This window comes from Schistocerca cancellata, chromosome 1 (genome assembly GCF_023864275.1).
Source record: "Schistocerca cancellata isolate TAMUIC-IGC-003103 chromosome 1, iqSchCanc2.1, whole genome shotgun sequence".
NCBI classification, from domain to species: Eukaryota; Metazoa; Arthropoda; class Insecta; order Orthoptera; family Acrididae; genus Schistocerca; species Schistocerca cancellata.
In genome coordinates this window covers 1094781452-1094803424 of record NC_064626.1, presented here as the reverse complement: position 1 = coordinate 1094803424, position 21973 = coordinate 1094781452, and the positions used below count along the sequence as shown (strand labels likewise).

At 37.9% G+C, this 21973-nt stretch overlaps 1 protein-coding gene across 3 annotated transcripts in view; it reads right to left on the bottom strand.

The window, feature by feature from the left end:
• LOC126091602 (epidermal retinol dehydrogenase 2-like) overlaps window positions 1-21973 on the bottom strand; it is a 137948-nt gene that overhangs the window by 1847 nt on the left and 114128 nt on the right. For all 3 annotated transcript variants that reach the window (XM_049907075.1, XM_049907077.1, XM_049907076.1), the window contains 3 exons: window positions 15008-15185; window positions 4750-4997; window positions 4447-4572 (listed from right to left, as the gene is read on the bottom strand). In XM_049907075.1, the coding sequence (XP_049763032.1) occupies window positions 4447-4572; window positions 4750-4997; window positions 15008-15185 (552 nt within the window). The remainder of the gene's footprint in view (window positions 1-4446; window positions 4573-4749; window positions 4998-15007; window positions 15186-21973) is intronic.

Genomic DNA, 21973 nt, shown 5'->3' with positions numbered 1-21973 from the left:
CCACCATCAAAAGAGAACCAGAATGACAATGGGTGGGTCTTCATGATGAAGGAGATGACCGTGAGTCAGCCAAGTATGGTCGATGTGCAGCTGGCAAATAACTGCAGATTCCTTGCAAGAGGTCTCCATGGAGGACCTCCACAAATTTGTAGTATCCTGTATCACCTGTAGCTTGTTTGGTAAAGCAGACTAAACCATTCCTAAAACTTGTTGGTATAATACCAGTCTCAAGAGTCAGTTTATTAGTAGCCAGTTTGGCCAGGCTATCTGCGAGTTCATTCCCTGGGATCCTGACATGGCCGGGTGCCCAGGTGAGAGGCACTGAGTATCCACATTGTTGTAGTGCATACAGGGAATTCTGGGTACCAATGACCAATGGGTGGCAAAGGCAACATCAGTCAAGAACTTGCAAACTGCTTAAGGAGTCACTGCAGGTGAGAAAGGACCCATCTGTGCAGGAATGGATACACTCAAGAGCATGAGAGATGGCTACCAACTCCATAGTGAAAGCACTACAGCCATCTGGCAAGGAGCACAGTTCAATATGTCCTCTGTGAGTAAAAGCAAAGCCAACCTGACTGGCAACCATTGAGCCATCAGAAAAGACTACTTCTGAGCCCCAGGATGCACCAAGGATTAAGAAAAATTGGTGACAGAGGGCCTCGAGAGGAACCAAGTCTTTCAGACTTTGTGACAGGTCAAGACGAAAAAGCTGTGTCCAAGAGATGCACCACAGAGGTGAGTAAGTCCAGAGGAGAGGTGGAAGAGGAAACAAAAGGAGATGAGGGACCAGATGTCAGCTATGATTGTTGCAGGAAATGGATTGCAAGATGGATTGGAAAGAGGAGAAGGTAGTTTGGATGCTTAGGGAAGCTGTGAACTTGGGTAGCACAATTGACATACTGTTGTTGGCACTGGCTGAAGTGGCCGAGCGGTTCTAGGTACTACAGTCTGGAACCACGTGACTTCTACGGCCAGATGTTCGAATCCTGCCTCAGGCATGAATGTGTGTGATGTCCTTAGGTTAGTTTGGTTTAAGAAGTTCTAAGTTCTAGGGCACTGATGACCTCAGAAGTTAAGTCCCATAGTGCTCAGAGCCATTAGAACCATTTGTTGTTGGCCCATAATCTGTAATGGAGGGACCCCAGCCTCCACAAGTAAGCTGTTCACAGGGCTAGTTTGAAAGGCTCGTGTTGCAAGTCAAACCTCCAGTGGTGTATTGGATCCAGTATCCACAAGGCTGAGAGTGATGCTGAAATGCTTACCAGACTCTCATAATCAAGGCAGGATTGTATCAAGGCTTTGTAAAGCTGCATAAGGGTAGTGTGAATTGCACCCCTGCTGGTGTTGGAGGGGGGGAGGAGGGAGGGTGGAAGGGGGGGAGGGAGAGGGGTATTAAACAGAAATAAAGTAACAATGACAAAGAAAACAAGAAAAATAAATCACCCACAGGATCCAAGCATGTTGTAACTTCTGTCAAACAGTTGAGAACCTAATATGAAACAAGAAAGTACCACAAAAATGTAAGAGCATCATCTACAAAACTTACTACATTCCAGTTTTGAGATATGATAGTGAAACATGAACATGAGAAGTAAAAACATGAGAAGTAAAGATATCAGCAAAATTCAGGCAGCTGAAATGAGGTTTATCCATAGCATAGTCAGAAAGACATGGAGGGACAGACCCTTGTAATGTGGGAACCTGAAACAGGCTCAAATTTTAAGACTACCAGACAAAATAACATTGAGCAGGTGAGATGATATGGGCATACAAGATGCATGAATGCTGAAAGACTACCAAGAGTAATGTGTGATCTGAAACTCAGAGATGAAGGATCAAGACTTAGGTACAAGAATAAGGTGAAATCTAACACCATGCAAGGAGGATATACCTGGGACATCATTGAAGAGGGAGTGAAATTTAATGCTTTAACTGCTCTGGTTTGGTTGACGTGCACGCATTTGTACCTGTCCCTGTGTGCTCTGAACATTCAGAGCACATAGGGACAGGTAAAAAGGTGTGCACATTAACACGTCCAGAGCATTTAAAATGTTAACCATGACTGGTGGAGAAGCCTCATTTGTTGACCCACCGAGTTAGTTGGAATGATGATGGTGATGATGATGATGATGAAAGTACCAAAAGAAACTGATGAAAAGAAGAAAAGAATGACAGTAATTAAGAAGAGCGAGAAAAACTTCAGTACACTGATCTCTACCATGACTCCTAAGGTCTAACTCTATTTTTTACTTGTAATTTTAATGAATATAGTATTGTACAGTCAGTTACTAACATCCTTATTAACCCCTTTCACATTTTCATTTTTAATCTCTCCTTCTTACATCTACCCATATTTCTGATGACACTCATCAGTCATGGTCATTCCTCTAGATTGATGTGTGTTCCCCATGTCTATGTAATACGTAGGCCTAATCCCCCCCCCCCTCCCCCCCCCCCCAGCCTTCTTTTACTCCAAGTTCATTTTCCAAGACCTTACTTCTATCAAAGCCACATGCTCCAGTATATATCAGTATTACAGATCATCATTTAGTGTTATTTACTCTACGAGTAGAAGAATATGAAAGAATGAATAAAGGTTTTCAAAAGTACTACACATTTTGTGCTGAAACAAACTATTATGGTTTGCATGAGGTGACCGAGACAGTAAGAGATAAATGAAAGAAGTATGCTGAAGATGACAATAAAGAAATGAACAGGATGAATTTCACTATGTACAGAATGCAGTCATCTCCAAAAAGTTGGAAAAATGAATGCAGATACCTAAGATACAATAAATTCTTTTTAACTGCAGCAAATAAATTGATTGCACATAATAAAACAGACTAAATTAATGAAATTCAAGGTAAAAATCAGAAAATTCTGAAAAAAACACTATCAGAAGTTTTAAAAACAATAAAATAGAACAGAGTAAAGTACATCCATTTTTGAACAAGGAAGTAGGCATGAATTAGGAAGGTACAGGGAAATATCAGTCAGTCCCATATCTGATAAGAACTCTGAAATAATTCTAGAAGAAATTCTAAATTTTAAGACATCGAAAGTACTAATTTATTGATGGAAGGCCAACCAAATGGATTTTGCAATAAATAATTGTTATATTACAGAAATAAGCAGAAGAAATGTTTTTGGGGCTGATATCAATAAAGGGGAGAGTTGAAAGGACAACACAAATTATATACAAGGAAAAAAACTCCTGATAGACAAAACTGCAATGCTTGTTGACAAAATGTTACAAAGACAATGTAGAGTTGAATTTTATTGATCACAACAGTGTACACAAAAGGTGTTTATGTATGGAACTATTATGCTAGTAAGAGACATTAAAAATAATTAGCTCACTAATAAGATACAAGAAAAAGCCAGGAGAGGTAAGGGGAACTACTAAACAAGACAACTGACACATGGTTGCCCCTGGTGAAAAACAGGCTTAAGATGTTTAGCAGAGACACTGTCAAAGGCTAAGCCTCTTTAACATAAAAATGCACACGCAGTATGAAAGGGTACCAGTAACTTCACTGATTAAAGACAAAACAGTGCGTAAATTTTTGTCTATCACATAGGTCCATCAAGAATAGAGGGCAGATTTGGAAATGTGCCTTATAAACTGAGAGGTAACCACTAAGTTCCTCTGAGGGTAGAAAGAAGACAGTCTGTGGTGGAACATATAAAATAAGGAAGTTAGTAAACAGACTGGGCAGTTTGTGCTGTGCATTTAATGTCATGAGTTAAGTATGACATTCAAACATTAAAATGTGCATAATTTGCAGTTGTATATCTAACACTCACATATTGCACTCTGTTTTTGGGTGTCACATAGAGGGATATTTACTATGCAGAAGTGAGCAGTTAAGATAATGAGACAAGTGTCTTTCTCCTTCACCAGTAAACATCCACTTCTGGGAGCTCAGTCTCCAGTCAGTGCCTTGTATTTATATTCACAAAAAGCTGTGTTTTATTCCTGAAGATTTACAATTTTTACCAAAAATAACTTTTACTATCATCACTCTGTCATTCAAGTGACATATCTATAATTAGTCAATGGCTATGTAAAGGGCACCACAGCACAAGGTACATCAAAGTTGTTCTATAATACGTTTTGAGTTGAATAGAGAACAAATCAGAGCTAAAGTAAAAAATGTTATTTCAGAAGAACTGTTTCTATACAATACAAGAATTTATCAAAGACTGTCTAAAATAACAAAGTTAAATATTTGTTTAGTATACCATACCTTTATAGCTAATTTAGTTTATTGTGCCAATAAAATTATTGTTTTTCTGATTATGAGTTAATTGAGAAACTGTGTGACCCATTCAGTATTCTTAGTTAGAAATTTTCAGATAGAATGGGTAAATAACAAGTAAATAGATATCCTTCTATTATAAAAAGTTTTAACACAACTCTCAGAAAGAAAATGATCATACCTGAGGAAATGATTTAAGTCCAACAGCCCATTTGGAATGGAATATTCATTGTAGTTTCTCCTCATTGCCTTAATAATTTCTGATGCTGCTTTTGGAATTTGTACTATAGCTAGAAGACTGGGGAACCTGAAATATAATATTAATAAAAACATAAAATAAAATTCAACTTTGTACATAAACCATCTTATAGTTACTTTTATACTGTGGAAAAACTACACTCTCTGGCTAAAACATCACTGGATACAAAATTGTCTGCAAAGTTTTTTAGTTACATAGTGTCTTATTGTTATATTTATCACATACCTGGTACGTGGCTTCTGGCACAGGCCAGTATCAACAATAAATGGAAAGATGGTAGTGAAATGTATTTGAGAGTTCTTCAAGTTCTCCCGCAGTTCTTCTGATAAAGCCTCCATCATCCCTCGAACTGCATATTTGCTAGCACAGTACGGTACCAAATTTGTGATACCCATTACACCAGCCATAGAAGAGAGACCCACAACATGTCCATGGTTGTTTGATATCATACGTGGCAAGAATGCTTCCAAGATCTGTGAAACAAAATTGATCAATACCAAATATTACTTTTAGAAGTAGCCCATAATAAGGGGAAATCATGTCATGAGACTGACTTAACACACTTCATGTGATAATAGAGAGAACTGAATAATGATAATCATTCTATTTTATTTCAAGTACAACTAACTACTTGGAAAAAAGTGGTGGAAGTCACTTAAAGGTATTTCTTATTTTAGTCTTTAAAAATAATAAGACATTCAAGTCTAAGTACCTGAATTCTCTATGCTTAACATCTACAAAATCTTGAAGTCCTAATTGCATTTACATTGATCTACATATCACAAGTGCAAGCAACAACCTTTCTATAATCTTGTTTCCTCCTTTTCAAGTATCTATACAGAGTAGTCATGAAGTGTAGACCTGTTTCTAGGCAATAATGAATGCAAATATATAATACACATTTATGTTTATTGCCAATATGTGTACACATTTTCATTGCACTGCAACGTGGCCTCCATCCATTTTGAAACAGTGCTTCCGTTGTTGTAGAGCAGATATAAATTCATTCTGAAGCATACCTTGTCAAAGAGCCAACACTGCATCTCTGATTCAAGCTCTTTGATCCTGGAGATCCCTTATTTTTGTTTTGTACACTCTTGACTTTATATACACCTAAGTAAAGAAATTCAAGGGTGTCAAATCACATGAACATTATAGCCACAGTCTTGTTGAACATCTGCCAATCCATCTGTTGGCAAATCTTCAGTTTAGGTACTCCCTTGCCATAAGAGTAAAATGAGAGGAGTACTCATCCTGCTGAAACACAACAGAGTCAGCAAAGCCTTCTTGCTGAAACTATGGTTTCAGGAATTGCTCCAGCATATCAAGGTAAATGTTTCCTGTAAACAATTTCTATTACATCTTATCATGCAGCTTGGCAAGCTTCATCATCTTCATAGTCTAATCTGTTAACCACTTTAATGTGATATAGATTTTTTAGCATAATGTGCAAAACTTTCACAATCATTGATTTTGGCATGTCTAATTTGTTGATTAACAAAGAGTTGATGGATTTGGACTTCTATCCATTGCTTCTCCAATTTTCTGAATGGCCTCTTGTGGTACAAGAGGTCTCCTACAATGTTCTTCATCTGCAATGTTTCCATTTATTTGGAACTTACTGACAAATAACTGCATGTTTGCTCTTAATGGTGCTGCCTTGTGAAATTTCTGAGTGGACTCTTGTTGCACAGCCAGGTGAGATAAACTGTGCAATCATGTCACTAACAACAGCCACATGCACCCTTATAGCATAAGCATTCTTCTTGATTATCCTGGTAGTGGTGGTGGTGGTGGTGGTAGGCTCATGTTTTCACAGAACTATATTATAATAATGTATTATGTAAATGCATCGATTATTTCTCATAAATGGATTGAGACTTTATGACAACCCCATTTCAGAATGATCTCTTAATATTCCAAAAGAAAAACCAAAAGTTAAAAATAAATTATACAGGGTTTGCATAAAAAGTAATGAGACTGAGCTTGTGAATCAAAATTTATTGTAGATATCGCTACAACCACTTAGTACTCTTCAATGTATGACCCTACAGAGTTAATAACCCACTGCATTCAAGATTCTCACACTTCAAACGCTGTCACGAACACTGAGTCTGGGATGGCCTTCAAAGCCCTTGTCATGGTGGCTTTGACCTTGTCCAGGGTCCCATGACAGTGTCCTTTCAGGCAAGTTTTTAGTTTGGGGAAGAAAAAGAGTCTGGCGATGCCACAATGGGCCTGTAGGGGGGCTGGGGAATCTTTTTCTTGGCCAGGTAGCTGGCCACCATGAAGCAGGTGTGACTCGGCACGTTGTCATGATGCAACTTCCAATCATCAGCAATGGCTAGCCCCATGCGATGGGCCCTGGCTTCAGTCTCTTGAGCACTGTTGACAGTTTAGCCTGGAGGCACAAACTCATGATGTCAAAAACCACAATCAGTGTGGCTTTCACCTTCAATCTTCTCATGCAAGCCCTTTTTGTACATGGGGATGTTGCAGTACACCATTCGGCACTCATGCGCTTTGTCTCCGGGTTGTACTAAAACACCCAGGTTTTGTATCTGGTAATAACATTATCTAAAAATTCTGGATCAGCTTCAAGGCTCTGAGGTTGTCTTTGCAGGTGTCCACACGTGTCTGCTTTTGAACGCCTGACAAAATCTTCGGGACCATCTTGGCACAGATCTTCCTCATCAACAATTCTTTGGTGATGATGTTGTGCACTGTCACTTTATCAAGCCTGAGATCTTCTGCTATCATCCTGACACTCATCCGATGGTCGGTGTTCAATGAAAGGCACACATGGTCAATGTTTTTGTCAGTTTTGCTGGTTAACTGGCGTCCAGTGCAGGCCTTGTCCTCAATGCTGCCATCTTTAAAGCTCTTAACCCACCTGAAAACCTGTGCTTTTGACAGGCAATCCTCACCGTAGGCTTGCTGACACATATCCAACATTTCCATATCAAATTTTCCAAGTTTCACACAAAACTTCATGGTGTAATGTTGCTTGATTGTTTGCTGCAGGTTGCACCATGATTGACAACTCTACAATGTGTCCACTAGATGCATAATGCTGCCGTGACAAGAGTCCACAGGAGACTGGCACACCATGCGTTTTTGGCCAGACACCCACCACCACCAATCCCCCCCCCCCCCTCCCCCCGGGTGAGTGCGCTCTGTGGAGTACAGTTGCATCAGCAAAAAATCAGTCACATTACTTTTTATACAAACCCTATATTTATACAAAGATAGTACACTGAATTGCTGAAGAAAGACTAATAGCCCCCCATGTGGTGTCATTAATTCTATATTTAGCTCTGTTTAAAAATATGTAGAATATAACTGGACGAAAAAAAAAAAATTACAGTAACCGTAAGAATATAGAACTAAAACATACATCCTAGACACTATTTCTGTTGATGAAAAGTTGACTTAAAACTAGAAGTATCTTAATCTGTTTGGAGTTGCTGTCAGTCAGGCTCTGCTTTTTGCTGGTACATGCAGTTGTAACCATCTCAACTTAAATTTTGGGATTTAAATTTTCCATTTCATAATATTTTAAGATAATTTTTCTTATTAGCTTTCTCATATGTCTGCTTTAATTGCACACATCCATATTCTTATTACTCTTTAGGTAATCATACACAGTTAACTAATCAATAAGCCACAAAATAAACAGATATATGACCTTACCTAAAGTAAGCAGTTCGTCAGAAATGAATAAAAGCAATGACAATAGTAAAGAAAACAAAATCAGCGCTTCCCCTTTTAGTATAAGGTATCACAATGCTCGATCAATAGCAAACAAGTTACAAAATCTAGAAGTACTACTGGGATCTGACCTAAATGTTGATGTCATTTGCATAATTCAACATTGCCTAGGAAAGCAGCAACTTTAAACATTCCTTGTTTCCTCCTAGGCAATTCATTGTGCAATCTTGTCACAAACATGGAGCAACAATCATATTTGTAAAGCAGAATTTAAACTATAGAGCAATGGAAACAAATCCTGATTGTATAAAAGAAAAGGATTCTGAAATAGCAACCATTGCACTTTCTGGTAAGAGCATTGTTATTGTCACTATGTACAGATGCCCTGATGGAAATTTTGAAGACTTTCTATGTAACCTAGAAATGTTCTTAAATACTCTAAACCAACCAAAAATAAGATCATGTGGTGACTTCAAAATTGATTTTTTTGAAACAGTCAAATCATAGAGACGAACTACTGAACATGACAAAAAGTTTCATTCTAAACTCCATTGCATATACACCAACAAGAATCTTTTTAAACAATGAGGTTGCCCTAGACCAAACATTCATTCAAGAAACCTACTACCCACACAGCACTGAAGTAATAAGTACAAGCTACAGCAATCATGAAAGTATTTTCACCGAAAAGGCCACCAGTCAAAAATAAGTAAGTTTATGGACTTCATTGATAGTAACATTATACACTTGTGCTGCTTACTAAGCCAAGAAATATGGGATTAAGTGAACAATGAGACAGATACAAATAAAATGTTCAGTAGTAACTTTCACGATACATATAAGCATTATTTTGACATAGCCTTTCCAGCTGGCATAAAAACCTCCAGTGCAACAAAAATATTCTTAGAGTCATATGAAAAATACAACCCTGTATCATAACAAATAAGAAATTATAGAAAAATATACAAGAAGATCTACCATGACCTCATTAAAAAAGAGAAATGATTAATATATCTCATAAAAAAGGTAAGGGCCACATGGAACATTATCAGATCTGAAACAAGTGTAAAGGCAGTTGCAAACAGAATTAAGCTGCAGTTGGAAAGTGGACAAGTATCTGGTGCCAACACAGCAACTAATATCTTTATTGATTATTTTAGCAATATTGCAAATGACCTTATACAAAAAACCACCACACTAAAAACACACCTCTCAAAGGCTCAATATTTCTCAAACAGATCACACAAGAGTAGCTCATACTGGCAGTAAACTCACCAACAAAACTTTCATGTGGTATTGGTGATATTCCAGACAGATTTATAAAACTAACAGGGAAGTATATTGTTGATCCTCTGAAATTCACTCTCAAAGATCTTTGAGAAGCTCTTTTGCAATGGACTACCGGAATTTACAAACAAATATTCATTACTATCAAACCATCAGCATGGTGTCTGGAAATCTAGATCCACAGACACAGCTGTCTATGAGTATGTAAATGCAATCCTGAAAGCCATAGACCAACAGGAAATGGCTAATGGAATATTTCTGGACTTGTCTAAAGTGTCTGACATTACAGATCACACTACTCTACTACACAAAATAGAAAGTGTGGGTATTAAAGGTTTTCCAAATGAATCGATCAAATCGTATCTCACAAACCTGCAACAAAATGTTATTCTTAAACATGACACACAGCTGGACACATCATAAGAACAGAAACTCATCAGAGAAATTTTCATGAAATATGGTGTGCAACAAGGGTTTGCATTAGCTCGAATCCTATTCCTTCATGCCAAAGAAAAATTCTGTTTGTGGGTGACACAAGCATTTTGATGACAGGAACATATAAAAAAGACCTTCAGTCATCAGCAGATAGGACACTGATGCAACTGTCAGACAGGTTTGAAAGAAAAAAATAAACTTATTATAAACACTGAAAAAACTGTAGCCATGAACTTTCAAACATGCAATAAAAACAAACAGAATCACCTCCACTTGAAAATAAACAACAAAAGCTTAAAACTGACTGATGATGTGAAATTTTTGGGAACACATATGTAGGATGATCTCAAGTAGAAAACACACACATTCAGGCTCCAACAAGTAAGATGTCATATATTGGCTATATCCTGTGGATATTGAACTCAAGATGCAATAGAGAAACAGATTGCAGGCATATCACGCACATTTCCAATCTGTAGTCAGGTATGAAAGCATATTCTGGGGAAATTCACCATGTAGCTAAACTACATTCAAAACACAAAAATGAGCTGTTAGAATCATTTGCAACAAAAAGAGAAAAGATTCATATTGTTCTCTTTTCCAAACATTAAAAGTCATCAACCTTCTGTGCTTGTATATACATGAAGCCATAGTATTTGTAAGGGATATTTTAACAACTTTCAATGCTTGTAAACAAAACAGCTCTGTACATAATAAAGAAATAAGAAATTGCAGTAATATTCATTTCTCTCATGTCAGAACATCTGCTTACCAGGACAGTGTCCTACATAGTGCTACACAATTGTATAATAACTCTCATCCACCATAAAGTGATAATTAAAGAAACCCTGTTCAAAATAAATAAGTGAAGGCTAAAGCTATTCTGATGAACCACAATTTCTACTCTTTTAATGAATTTCTTATCAAATGAATTGGAACACGGTATCTAACTCCAAAGTAAAATTACCAACCATTGCAAATACTACCTCTATCTGAAATGGTGAACATGTGTTGTAAATTGTATAAATGTGATCATATGCATCTACTGTCTAGCCGTATTATGTATAGGAATCATTTATATCATATCTATTGCATGTGTATTAAACATTTCTAAGACTGAATGTGTATCGTGATTAATTTCTGTATTGTCTGTGTCCATATATGTGTACTGTATAACTGCGTTGTCTGTAGGAAACATTCTGTGTTGTCATTGTATGAAAAATTTGTAATATTTATCTGTGCACTATAATTTGACTTTTATTATATCTAAACACGATGTCACAGGACCAAATAAAAATAAATAAATAAATTGGACACTAACTTATGATGAGGAGAATGAATATACCGTATTTACTCGAATGTAAGCCGCACTCGAATCTAAGCCGCACCTGAAAAATGAGACTCGAAATAAAGGAAAAAAAAATTCCCAAATCTAAGCCGTGCCTGAAATTTGAGACTCGAAATTCAAGGGGAGAGAGAAGTTTTAGGCCGCACCTCCAAATCGAAACAAAGTTGGTCCATTGTAATATGTGACACAATTTAGGTCGAATGAATGACGATACAGCTACAGTAGTTTGGTTCGAGTCGAAAGCTTAGCAGTTAAGCTTTACCAGGTAGCCATTGCTATGCGTCAGGCGCTCCGTCCGTATTTATACGGATACCTTCCTTTTTCACGTGCTTCGTTTGGTTTGAATCGATTGCTTATTTTGCTTTGATCTGATAAGTGCCGTTTTCTATGTTATAGGTGTTTACGTCAGTCACTCCAAGCTGAAAATGCATTACTATACTGTGTCATGCTTTATTTGTCGCATTCTGATAGTGCGTGTTTACGGCCTGTCGCTGCTCGCGGCATGGCTTGCTTTTGTGCGCGCTACCGCCGCCTACAATTAAAAAAAGAGAGGAATCGTCTCATTAGCGAAACAATGGCAAGAGACTGCTATTTGTTGTTACTTACACTGCTGCTTTCTTTGATAATGATCAACAAGAACCAAATAATAGACTGCGTATGATAGAACATGTTCTGAATGAGAGTTTGGCGAAAATTTTTCTCTGTTTGAAAATCTTTGCGGCCGCTTCTTTAGTACATCAAATTCTACACAGAAATTAGTCATCTTAGATTCAAAAATCTAGTCAGTTGCCGTGCTTCATTTCTGACTATATCACTATTAGGCATAAGAGTAATACGAATATAAACATGACACGATACGTATATTCTGCCGCGTTTGCTGTTGTCTCACTCTAGTTTCGTAGTTCATTTGGCAGACAGGATTTAAATGAGATAGAAGCAAACACGAAAGAATACATGGCAAAATGTTTATATTCGTATTATTCTTATGGTGAAGAGAATACTGCATGTGATTCACATTTCATCAGGTTCCTATTAGCAACCATCTCTTCTCACAGGTAGGAAAAAAATTCAGAATGTAGAGTTGGCCATATTGACAAAAATCCCAGTATTACCAGTCGGATTTTCGTAGTACATTGAAATTCGAAGATGAACAATACGGAATTTGTATTTACTTCGTTGGATAATGTATGAAAATGCAGTGGTCGAAACTCGGGCGGAGAAAAAAGCTCGTCTTCCAATTTTTTTTTTTTAATTTTATTTATTGACGCAGAGGTTTTGGCGCCAGTATTTATCTTTGTGTCTACAAAGGATGCCTGTGTAGCGCTACATATATTCGATGGCAGAAGTTAGTTGTGGCGGTACCTATCAACATTTTTCAGAACTTCAGCTTGCTTTGCACTCGATTCTAAGCCGCAGGCGGTTTTTTGGATTACAAAAACCGGAAAAAAAGTGCGGCTTAGATTCAAGTAAATACGGTAAGTACATGTGTGTGACATGGTTTTTTTCTTTGGGGGGGGGGAGGGGGGGAGACTGGAAGGGGAATGCCTTGTATCCTTTTATCATTTCCCAGTGGGGAAACAAATGCATTCCAATGAAATAATCAAAACTCCAATAACAGTGATTAATTAATATAATTTATTAATGAAATAGAACCAAATTTATCATTAATTTCCACAATTTTGGGTTATTAACAAATTTAATTCCAATATTTTCATTAGATATGTGCCTGCCATTTTTGTGAAAATTCTTTGTACTGTTTTTCAGAGAGCTCACAACTGAAATTTTATATTGGTCCCACCTGAGTAAACTTTTCAGTACTTTTTTTTATTAAGAAGTTATTCCAAAAAGCATTCAGTCATTTATAAGTACCTGAATTTGCACAACAGCTGCTCAGAGATGCTTCAGTACTTTACAGCAGTTTTGCACTGATTGTCAAGAAAGTACAATGGCTAAGATTTTAACCAAAGGGTGTGACTTTACAAACTTGAACAGTAGTTTATAATTTCATGCTGATGTTGGACAATGAATACCTACCATTGTGCTAAACACCATTTTTATTATTAATGTAATGTCATACATACAGGATGCAACAGTTTAGTATTACTTTGTGGGAGACTGCACAAATATTTATATTATTCATTATATGGACATTACTTTCTCTGATTGGAGTATTTTTTACTTTTTATCATTGTTTAGCATCATCAAAATAATATAAAATACTCTATTTTTTCTGAAGCAGAGGGAGAAGGTAGTATGCCCACTACATCTACATCTTCACCTATACTCTACAAAACATTGAACTACTGAATTGCTTGGCAGAGGATACATTCAGATGTACCAGTTACGTAGCAAAGGACATATGATTTCTTAAATATATCTGCGTGTGCTTCAATTTGTCTGATCTTGTCTTTGCTGTCCCTCTTTGGGGGATATGTAGATAGCTGTAGTATATTTCTAGGTCCATCACATAAAACTGCTGCTAGAATCAGAAGTAGGCTTTCATGGGGTAATTTGCAAAGCTTCTGCCAGTTACGTTATTTCTGTTAGTCCTATTTGGTACAGGCTCACACAGATGAGCAATATTCCATGACAGGTCAGATGAATGTTTTATGTATGCAATATCTTTTGTAGACTGACTGCATTTCTTTGTAATCTACCAATGAAGTAGACACTGCCACCTGCTTCAGGTACAGTTGAGCCCATGTGATCATTTAACTTCAAGTCCCTACTAAGCACTATACCTAGGTATGTGAATGATTTGACTGATTTCAATTGTGGGTCAATGCTATTGTGGCCATAAGTTACTTAAGTTTTTTCATTTTTCAAAATGCACCATTTTACATTTCTGAACATTAAGAGTGAGTTGTCAAATTCGCACCATTTTGAAATCTAATCAATTAGTGACTAAATATTTGTCCAGATTTATTCAGATAGTATTTCATTTATAGATTTTTGCATCACTTGCAAAAATTCTGAAGTGACTTCCTATTGTCTGCAATATCATTTATTTACAACATCGGCAGAAAGATTCCTGACACACTTCCATAGGGAACACCTGAAGTTACTACTACATCTGTCGATCACTGTCCATCAGAGATGAGATTTTGTGTCTAACCATTGAGAAAGCCTCAGTCCAGTTGCATATCTCATTTGGTATCCATCATGACAATACTTTGATAACATGCTTATTTGCGGTACTGAGTCAAATGTTTTTCAAAAGTCTACCTGACTGCCTTAGCCCATGTCTTTCATGATGCCCTGATAGAAGCCCAAGCTGAGTTTCCTATTATCAGTATTTTCAGAATCCATGCCGGTGGTCTTGGAGGAGATCATTCTGTTAGAATATCTCATTACATTTGAGCTCAGAATATGTTCTAAAGATTCTACAACAAATAGATGTCAAGGATATTTGATAGTAGTTTTGTCAGTCACTTCTGCTGTCCTTCTTGTAGATCTATCTCAAATAATTATATAGTGAATAAGCTCATTACGAGCTCATGTATGTTAAGTTTATTGAGCTAGTAAAGCACATCATTAAACAATTAGTTCTAAAGTCTCTATTGAATCATAAATATTTTTCTAGTAAAGGAATATTCTACACAACAACAGACATTGGGGTAAAATCAGAACAGTCTAATGTCTATAAAAAGAAAATATAATTAACCAATGTTAGCAAAATTAAGAATAATTCAATTTACATACCCAGAAATGTGCAAACACATTTACATCAAAGATGCGACGTATCACTTCAGGTGTGTATGTCGAGAAAGGTCGGCAAGGCATGATGCCAGCATTGTTGATGATGATGCTGACATCACCAACGTCTGCTTGGACTTTCTTTGCTAGGTTAAGTACTTCTTCACGGTTTGACACATCACATCTGAAAAAATTTACAGAAGTGACCATTGGAAACAGAAGCGATAAACTTATAAACCAGTTTTCCTTACTGTCGTCAATGAGACTGCTTATGGGAAAGACGACAGTAAAAGAAAGGCAGAAGAAAGTGATGAGGCCAATAGAGACAGAGGCACAGAAAACTGTTTTGTAACTAACCCATCAGGTGGATAGCTGCCCCCCTTCCCCCCTCCATCCACAATATTGCCAGTCTTTACTTTACTCCATGGCCACTACCACTCCTATGGCCTAGTTAGGGGGGCAAGGATCTAGTGACTTGCCACACTAGTGATATGGAGACTGTCTCAGAGTGGCAGGTATATTATTCATGTGACACACTCAATTCCACTTTCAGCTGCCACAACTCCGGTAGCTGCAGCAAACAGGTCACATGGAGAAGGCCATTGGCCTTCTTAGAAAATAATATGCAGCATTATGGGTGGATTAGTAGTTAATTGTCATTATAGATATGTTCACTATGCCAGTTCTAGCACATAGCTTTACCTCACTTTTTCGAACTTACAGTTTGATCTGGAACTCTATTTGTGTTCTTGCATGAGACGATTCTGGCATTGTTCATCGAACGTTACATTTAGTCATACGGTTCTCTGTCTACTAGGTTTTCAGCCATTGACATCATCAATCTTGATATCTATACACAATGTGTTTGTGGCAGAAACCTATCTAGTTTTTGTCAGGCTAAGACACAAAAATTTCGAGCACCTTTGTGAAAATTACACAATATACCTCGTTGTGAAGGTCACATAGATAGGTTTTACAGGCATTCAGTCATTTTAGCAGGAACTCAAAACTATTCATGAGTTGCTTTTATTTTGTAGTTTGTCAAGACAGTGAGCTCTCACAGGAACAGACTTGGGCTGTGACATGAATTTGGAAGTTTCTGGATTACTTTGTGTCAACTGGTCTGTATGTGAGAAGCACACCATATTGTAGTAAAGTTCTTTTGGCGGTTTTTCCTGCACTTTTCTGTTAAATTCTTACAAAAAGCTTAGAAAAATATTATTTAAGTAGGGTGAACCAATGTGGAGTTACTGTTCACTTTCTTCATGTGTGAATTTGACGGTATCCACAGCCAACATTCTTCTTTCATGTGAACTAGTTTGTGCCACTTTTGCTGCACCTGAGTACCATGAAGAATTGACAACCTAGGTCCTTTTACGTATTGCTTTAGTCGCATGGTTTTGACACTTTCCATACTTTTGTGTGTACTCTCTCCTAAGTGCAGCAATGCACTGAAAACTATTTTTTTCTGTGTGGCCTTCAAAATAGGTAATGCAGAAATTTTTGCTGTAGTTAGTGAATCTTTTGATATACTCTAATAAAAAATTTCGTTTTCCAGTTTATCTGTGCTGTTCATCAATTTACTAAGAATTTTGTCTATGATATTGGGGTGAAAATCATTATTTATAGCTTTTGTTTTTATTGTATTACGTTCCTGTCCAAAGTCTTCTTCCGATAGACAAACTGGAAAAGAAATGGTGCAGATTCCCTTCTCTAGGGAAAATGTCAAACAAGAAACATAACATTTTCAAAGCAAAGGGTTTCTCTTGTGTATATCAATGATCTTTCATCAGTAACATTACCAGATGCCAAGTTTGTTTTGTTTGCTGATGATACAAACATTGCAATAAATAGCAAATCAAGTGTAGTCTTAGAAAGATCAGCCAATAAAATATTTGTGGACATTAATCACTGGTTCCTAGCCAATTCCTTGTTACTAAACTTTGAAAAAACACACTACATGCAGTTCAGAACTTGTAAGGGGTGTCCCATGAGTATATGTCTAACATACGATGACAAGAAGATAGAAGAAGTGGACAGTGTTAAATTCTTGGGATTACAGCTTGATAATAAATTCAACTGGGAGGAGCACACCACAGAACTGCTGAAACGTCTTAACAAATCTCTGTTTGCAATGCGAATTTTGTCAGACATAGGGGATATAAAAATGAAAAAGCTGGCATATTATGCTTACTTTCATTCCATAATGTCATATGGGATTATTTTTTGGGGTAATTCATCAAGCCAAGCTAAAGTTTTCCGGGCACAAAAATGTGCAGTAAGAGTTATATGTGGTGTGAACTCAAGAACATCCTGCAGAAGCCTGTTTAGGGAACTAGGGATACTAACTACTGCTTCCCAATATATTTATTCCTTAATGAAAATTGTCATTAAGAATATATCACTTTTTCAAACCAACAGCTCAATTCATGGAATCAATACTAGAAATAAGAATAATCTTCACAAGGATTTAAAGTCACTCAGTCTTGTACAAAAAGGTGGCATTATTCACGAATACACATTTTCAATAACTTGCCAGCAGCCATAAAAAGCTTAACAACCAATGAAATTCAGTTTAAGAGAAGCCTAAAGGATTTATTGGTGGCCAACTCCTTCTACTCCATTGATGAATTTCTTAGTAAAACCAACTGATTTGTGTATAAGTACAACATAACTTCTGCACAATTTCAGTGCAGTAATGTGTTCATTGAAAATTTGTGTGTGTGTGTGTGTGTGTGTGTGTGTGTGTTTGTGTGTGTGTGTGTGTGTGTGTGTGTGAGTATAATCTAACTTCTGCACCATTTCAGTGCAGTAATGTGTTCATTGTAAATGAGTATTACAGTAGTTGTATTACATGTTTATTACCTTATAAATAAATAAAAAACTTTTTTATTTTAAATTCAGTGCATTAGTATTTGTAAAATGACTCTTAGTGTTCATTAAAAAATGACGATAATTCCACTTGGGACCTGTGGAATGGTACATTAGCTTATTTGTTTTAGGTGTAAATATTTGTCATGTATTGTTGTTTTTCTGACATGTTCGACATCCTGGAGGACCTCCTCACTACGGATCAATTGGAATGAAAGTAAATCTAATCTAACCTAATCTAATCTGTGCTTTTCTATGTCCATCAGACAATAGGTATTTGCTTGTTCAATGGAAAAGACATCACAGAAAATGAGGTTTATGAGATCATATACCGGGAGTGTCAATCTTGCTACATTGGACAGACTGGGAGGTCAGAAGTTGGATACTGAAGAGTTCTGATTCAAGCATTTGTGGAACATTGCCTTAACAAAATATATAATAGATGTAGAAGTATTACACACAGAGTGGCAAAACTCAGCCAGTTATGAATTCCAGAAATAAGAAAAAAGACGAATGGATATACCCCCACACCCACCATTAAATGAAAAAAACGTAATTCAATTATTTTTAGATGATACCACAACTCCTAGATACAGAGTGATAATTATTGAACTATATGAAAAAAACGCAAATTAGTTACAACTACAGAGTGCACACACTTTATTCACCATGTAAACGTCACTACAGATATTCGGATTTAGGTTATGACATGTTTGATATACCTGCCATGATTGGCGATGATGTGGTGCAGGTGAATAGCAAAATTCCTAATGACCTGCTGAAGTGGCAGAACATCGATGATGTCGATGACCTCCTGAATGGCTATTTTCAGCACAGCAATTGATTTGAGGTTATTGTTGTACACTTTGTCTTTAATATAGCACCACAAAAAGGAGTGGCATGTGTTCAGGTCCGGAGAATATGGCGGCCAATTGAGGCCCATGCCAGTGGTCTTTGGGTAACCCAGAGCGAGAATGCGGTCCCCAGAGTGCTCTTCCAGGACATTAGACACTCTCCTGCTTCGATCGGGTCGAGCTCTCTCTTGCATCAACCACATTTTGTCGAAGTCAGGGTCACTTTGGGTAAAGGGGTTGAAATCATCCTCCAAAAACTTCACATACCATTTGATAGTCACCATGCCATCAAGGAACATCGCACCGATTATTCCACGACTGGACGCTGCACACCACACAGTCACCCGTTGAGGGTGAAGAGACCTCTCGATCGCGAAATGCGGGTTCTCAGTCCCCGAAATGCGCCAGTTTCGCTTATTGACGAACGCATCCAAATGAAGGTGAGCTTCGTCGCTAAACCAAAGCAAGAAAGAGTGTAATAATTCCCATAACGGTATGCCTCATGACCAAACATGTAGTTTGAATGTCCTAACACAAACCGTTCAAAAGTTATGACGATTTCAATTCACATACTTCAGTAATTGTCACCAAGTAGAAGTAAAACTTTGGGCCTCAGTCCATGAGAAGGCTGACATAGAACAGTTTTCCTAGGTTGGTTTAGTCATGTTAGTGTAATTGCTGAATTGTGTAATTCCATATGTTATTTGTCATACAATGGCCATTGAAGTAATTTTACATTAACCCAAGGATCGATACATTAAGAAGTTGTGATGTTTATTTATTTTTTACCATATTAGGATTCAGTAACGTACTTGAAAATGGGCTTCTAATCCGAAATCTAAGGTTGTGCAGTAACCATAATAAAATTTGTGAAACAAGGCAAAAAAACTGTATTTGCTTGGTTAATTTACAACGTTTCGCCAAGAATCCACCGTTAATTCAATTAAAATGATTTTTGTTCTTGCGATGTATTTTCCTTTTGTTACAATAATCTTTCAGTATTTTACACTACAGGTACTGTACATTTCTTTTCGTTAATCATATTTTTGCTGCCAAAAATTTGGCGTCGTCTGCATATAACAAACAGACTCTTACACTCTGGTTCATAGTGATGGAACCACGTCCTATTAATGGTTACATCTCCCTCCTCTTCAAGATCTCTTAAATGTAATTTCAAAATTTCCAAGTGTTCCTGTTTACGTTTGCAAGTTCGTGTGACACCAAACGAACACGAATTGAACGATAGTGCATAGTTTCATGAATGATTGCAAAAGTTAAACCGTGTCTGAGTTATCGCAGTATCATTTGTGGCATGACGATCAAAACGAATCACCCGGCTGTCTCGACTTTCCTCTCGATATTCGAAGCGTACAGCCTACACGAAGACTCATCGACAGGCTGCGTCACTTCTGAAGCAATCTATTCTCTCGTAAATTTTTCGTTCATTAAGACAACTGTCACCATTACGTACTGCAGCTGCATTCTCCAAATAAGCTCCGGAGTTTTGTCCTTATATAACACATAAAATCAATCCCTAACCAATTTTTTTCATTGATGCACATGTACAACGGGGAACACTTAATAATGCTATTGTCTCAAATGCACAAGAACTACAAAGACGTAAAAAATGCTATTATTGAGTCAGTGCTATCAACCTATCGATCAGGAAAAAAGGACTGACTTATTGACTTGTCTTCGTAGACTGACGTTACAATCATAATGATGCATAGATTGCTTGCCAACGAGGTGTACAGATAATATGGTAAAAGAAGGAGACCCAAGGAATTATGCGTGAGACACAGTTTTGGCAAGTTTGCATTAAGCTAATGAGTGATTCGATATGCTCGCAGCCTTTTGAACGCTAGCGCCAAGCGAGAAAGCAAATCACCTATTATACAGGTTGGACAAAAATTGTGTCACGAAATTTTAACCCTGGATAGCTGATGCCAGTAGAAACTAAAATTAATAATACTGTGTAGGTCGACAATGCACAATCTTTAAACTACAGAAACTTGGTGCCACGCGCTCCAATTGGCCGCGGGATTGCCACGTTGCCGAATGCTCTGGACAATGCATGTCCATGAATGCTTTGCCTGCCGAAGATAGCGATGTATCCAATGTTCGGTAGTAGCACGCCAGCCTTCCACTCTGGGGGCCTGGAGGCGAATCTGCCTGGGGGCCGAAACCTGAGACATCCATTGTAGTTTCATGATAAGACATACTGGGGAGAAACCTGTTAACAGCTGTTTGTTTGCATACAGAAAGTCTTTTACAAATAGGGTCGGCCCTGGAAAGGACCTAGGACATTGTTTACTTAAAGCAGGTGCTCGAACTGGCGACCCTCTGATGTGATACAAGCTTGGTAACGTCGAACAGTGTTTTACCAAACTCTTTCAAAGATTCCCTGATGTGATGGGTGGCATGTTGAATGCAATCTGTTAATTTCTCTTTGTTTCTAGAAGGTTCGTGTCCGGGTGGATGAACTAGAACCTTGAAGAATCCCCACAGAAAAGAGTCTGGTGGCATGAGGTCTGGCCGGCCGAAGTGGCCGTGCGGTTCTAGGGAGTGGCCGTGCGGTTCTAGGCGCTACAGTAGTAAGTAGTTCTAAGTTCTAGGGGACTGATGACCTCAGAAGTTAAGTCTCATAGTGCTCAGAGCCAACCATGAGGTCTGTTGGTCGTGGGGGCCATGTCCTACGAGCATCTCTGTCAGTTACCCAGCCGTCGAAGAGTTCATTTAAATATCCGTGCACAGCACGACTGTTATCTGCGGGTGCCCCATCATGCTGCAATCACATGCGTAACAGTACGTCCAGGGCAACATCTTTCAGCAGGCCGGGTAGAGTTTCTTGCAAAAAGTGAAGGTGATTTGCCCTGGTAATTGGATGAGGTAGGCGGTCTGGCCCAATCTGATGGTCAGCCACAACGCCTGCCCAAATGTTGAGCGAAAATCGTGCCTGGTGTCCTTGGACGTACGTGGCGTGAGGATTTTCCCTTGCCCACTAATGAATGTTTTGAGTGTTGTAAAGGCCATCCCGATGAAAGGTGCACTCATCAGTGAACAATACAATGACGGGGAAGTCGGGATTTCGTGCAACACGTCGCAGAAACCACCGGCAAAACCCTAGCCTGTGTGCATTGTCCACCACAGGATTTAGGTCTTGGATAGGGTGGAAACTAAATGGATGCTGGCCGTCATCCCTCAAAACCTCCCAGACTAACCGACGAATGGCCCCCATGTCGTGTCT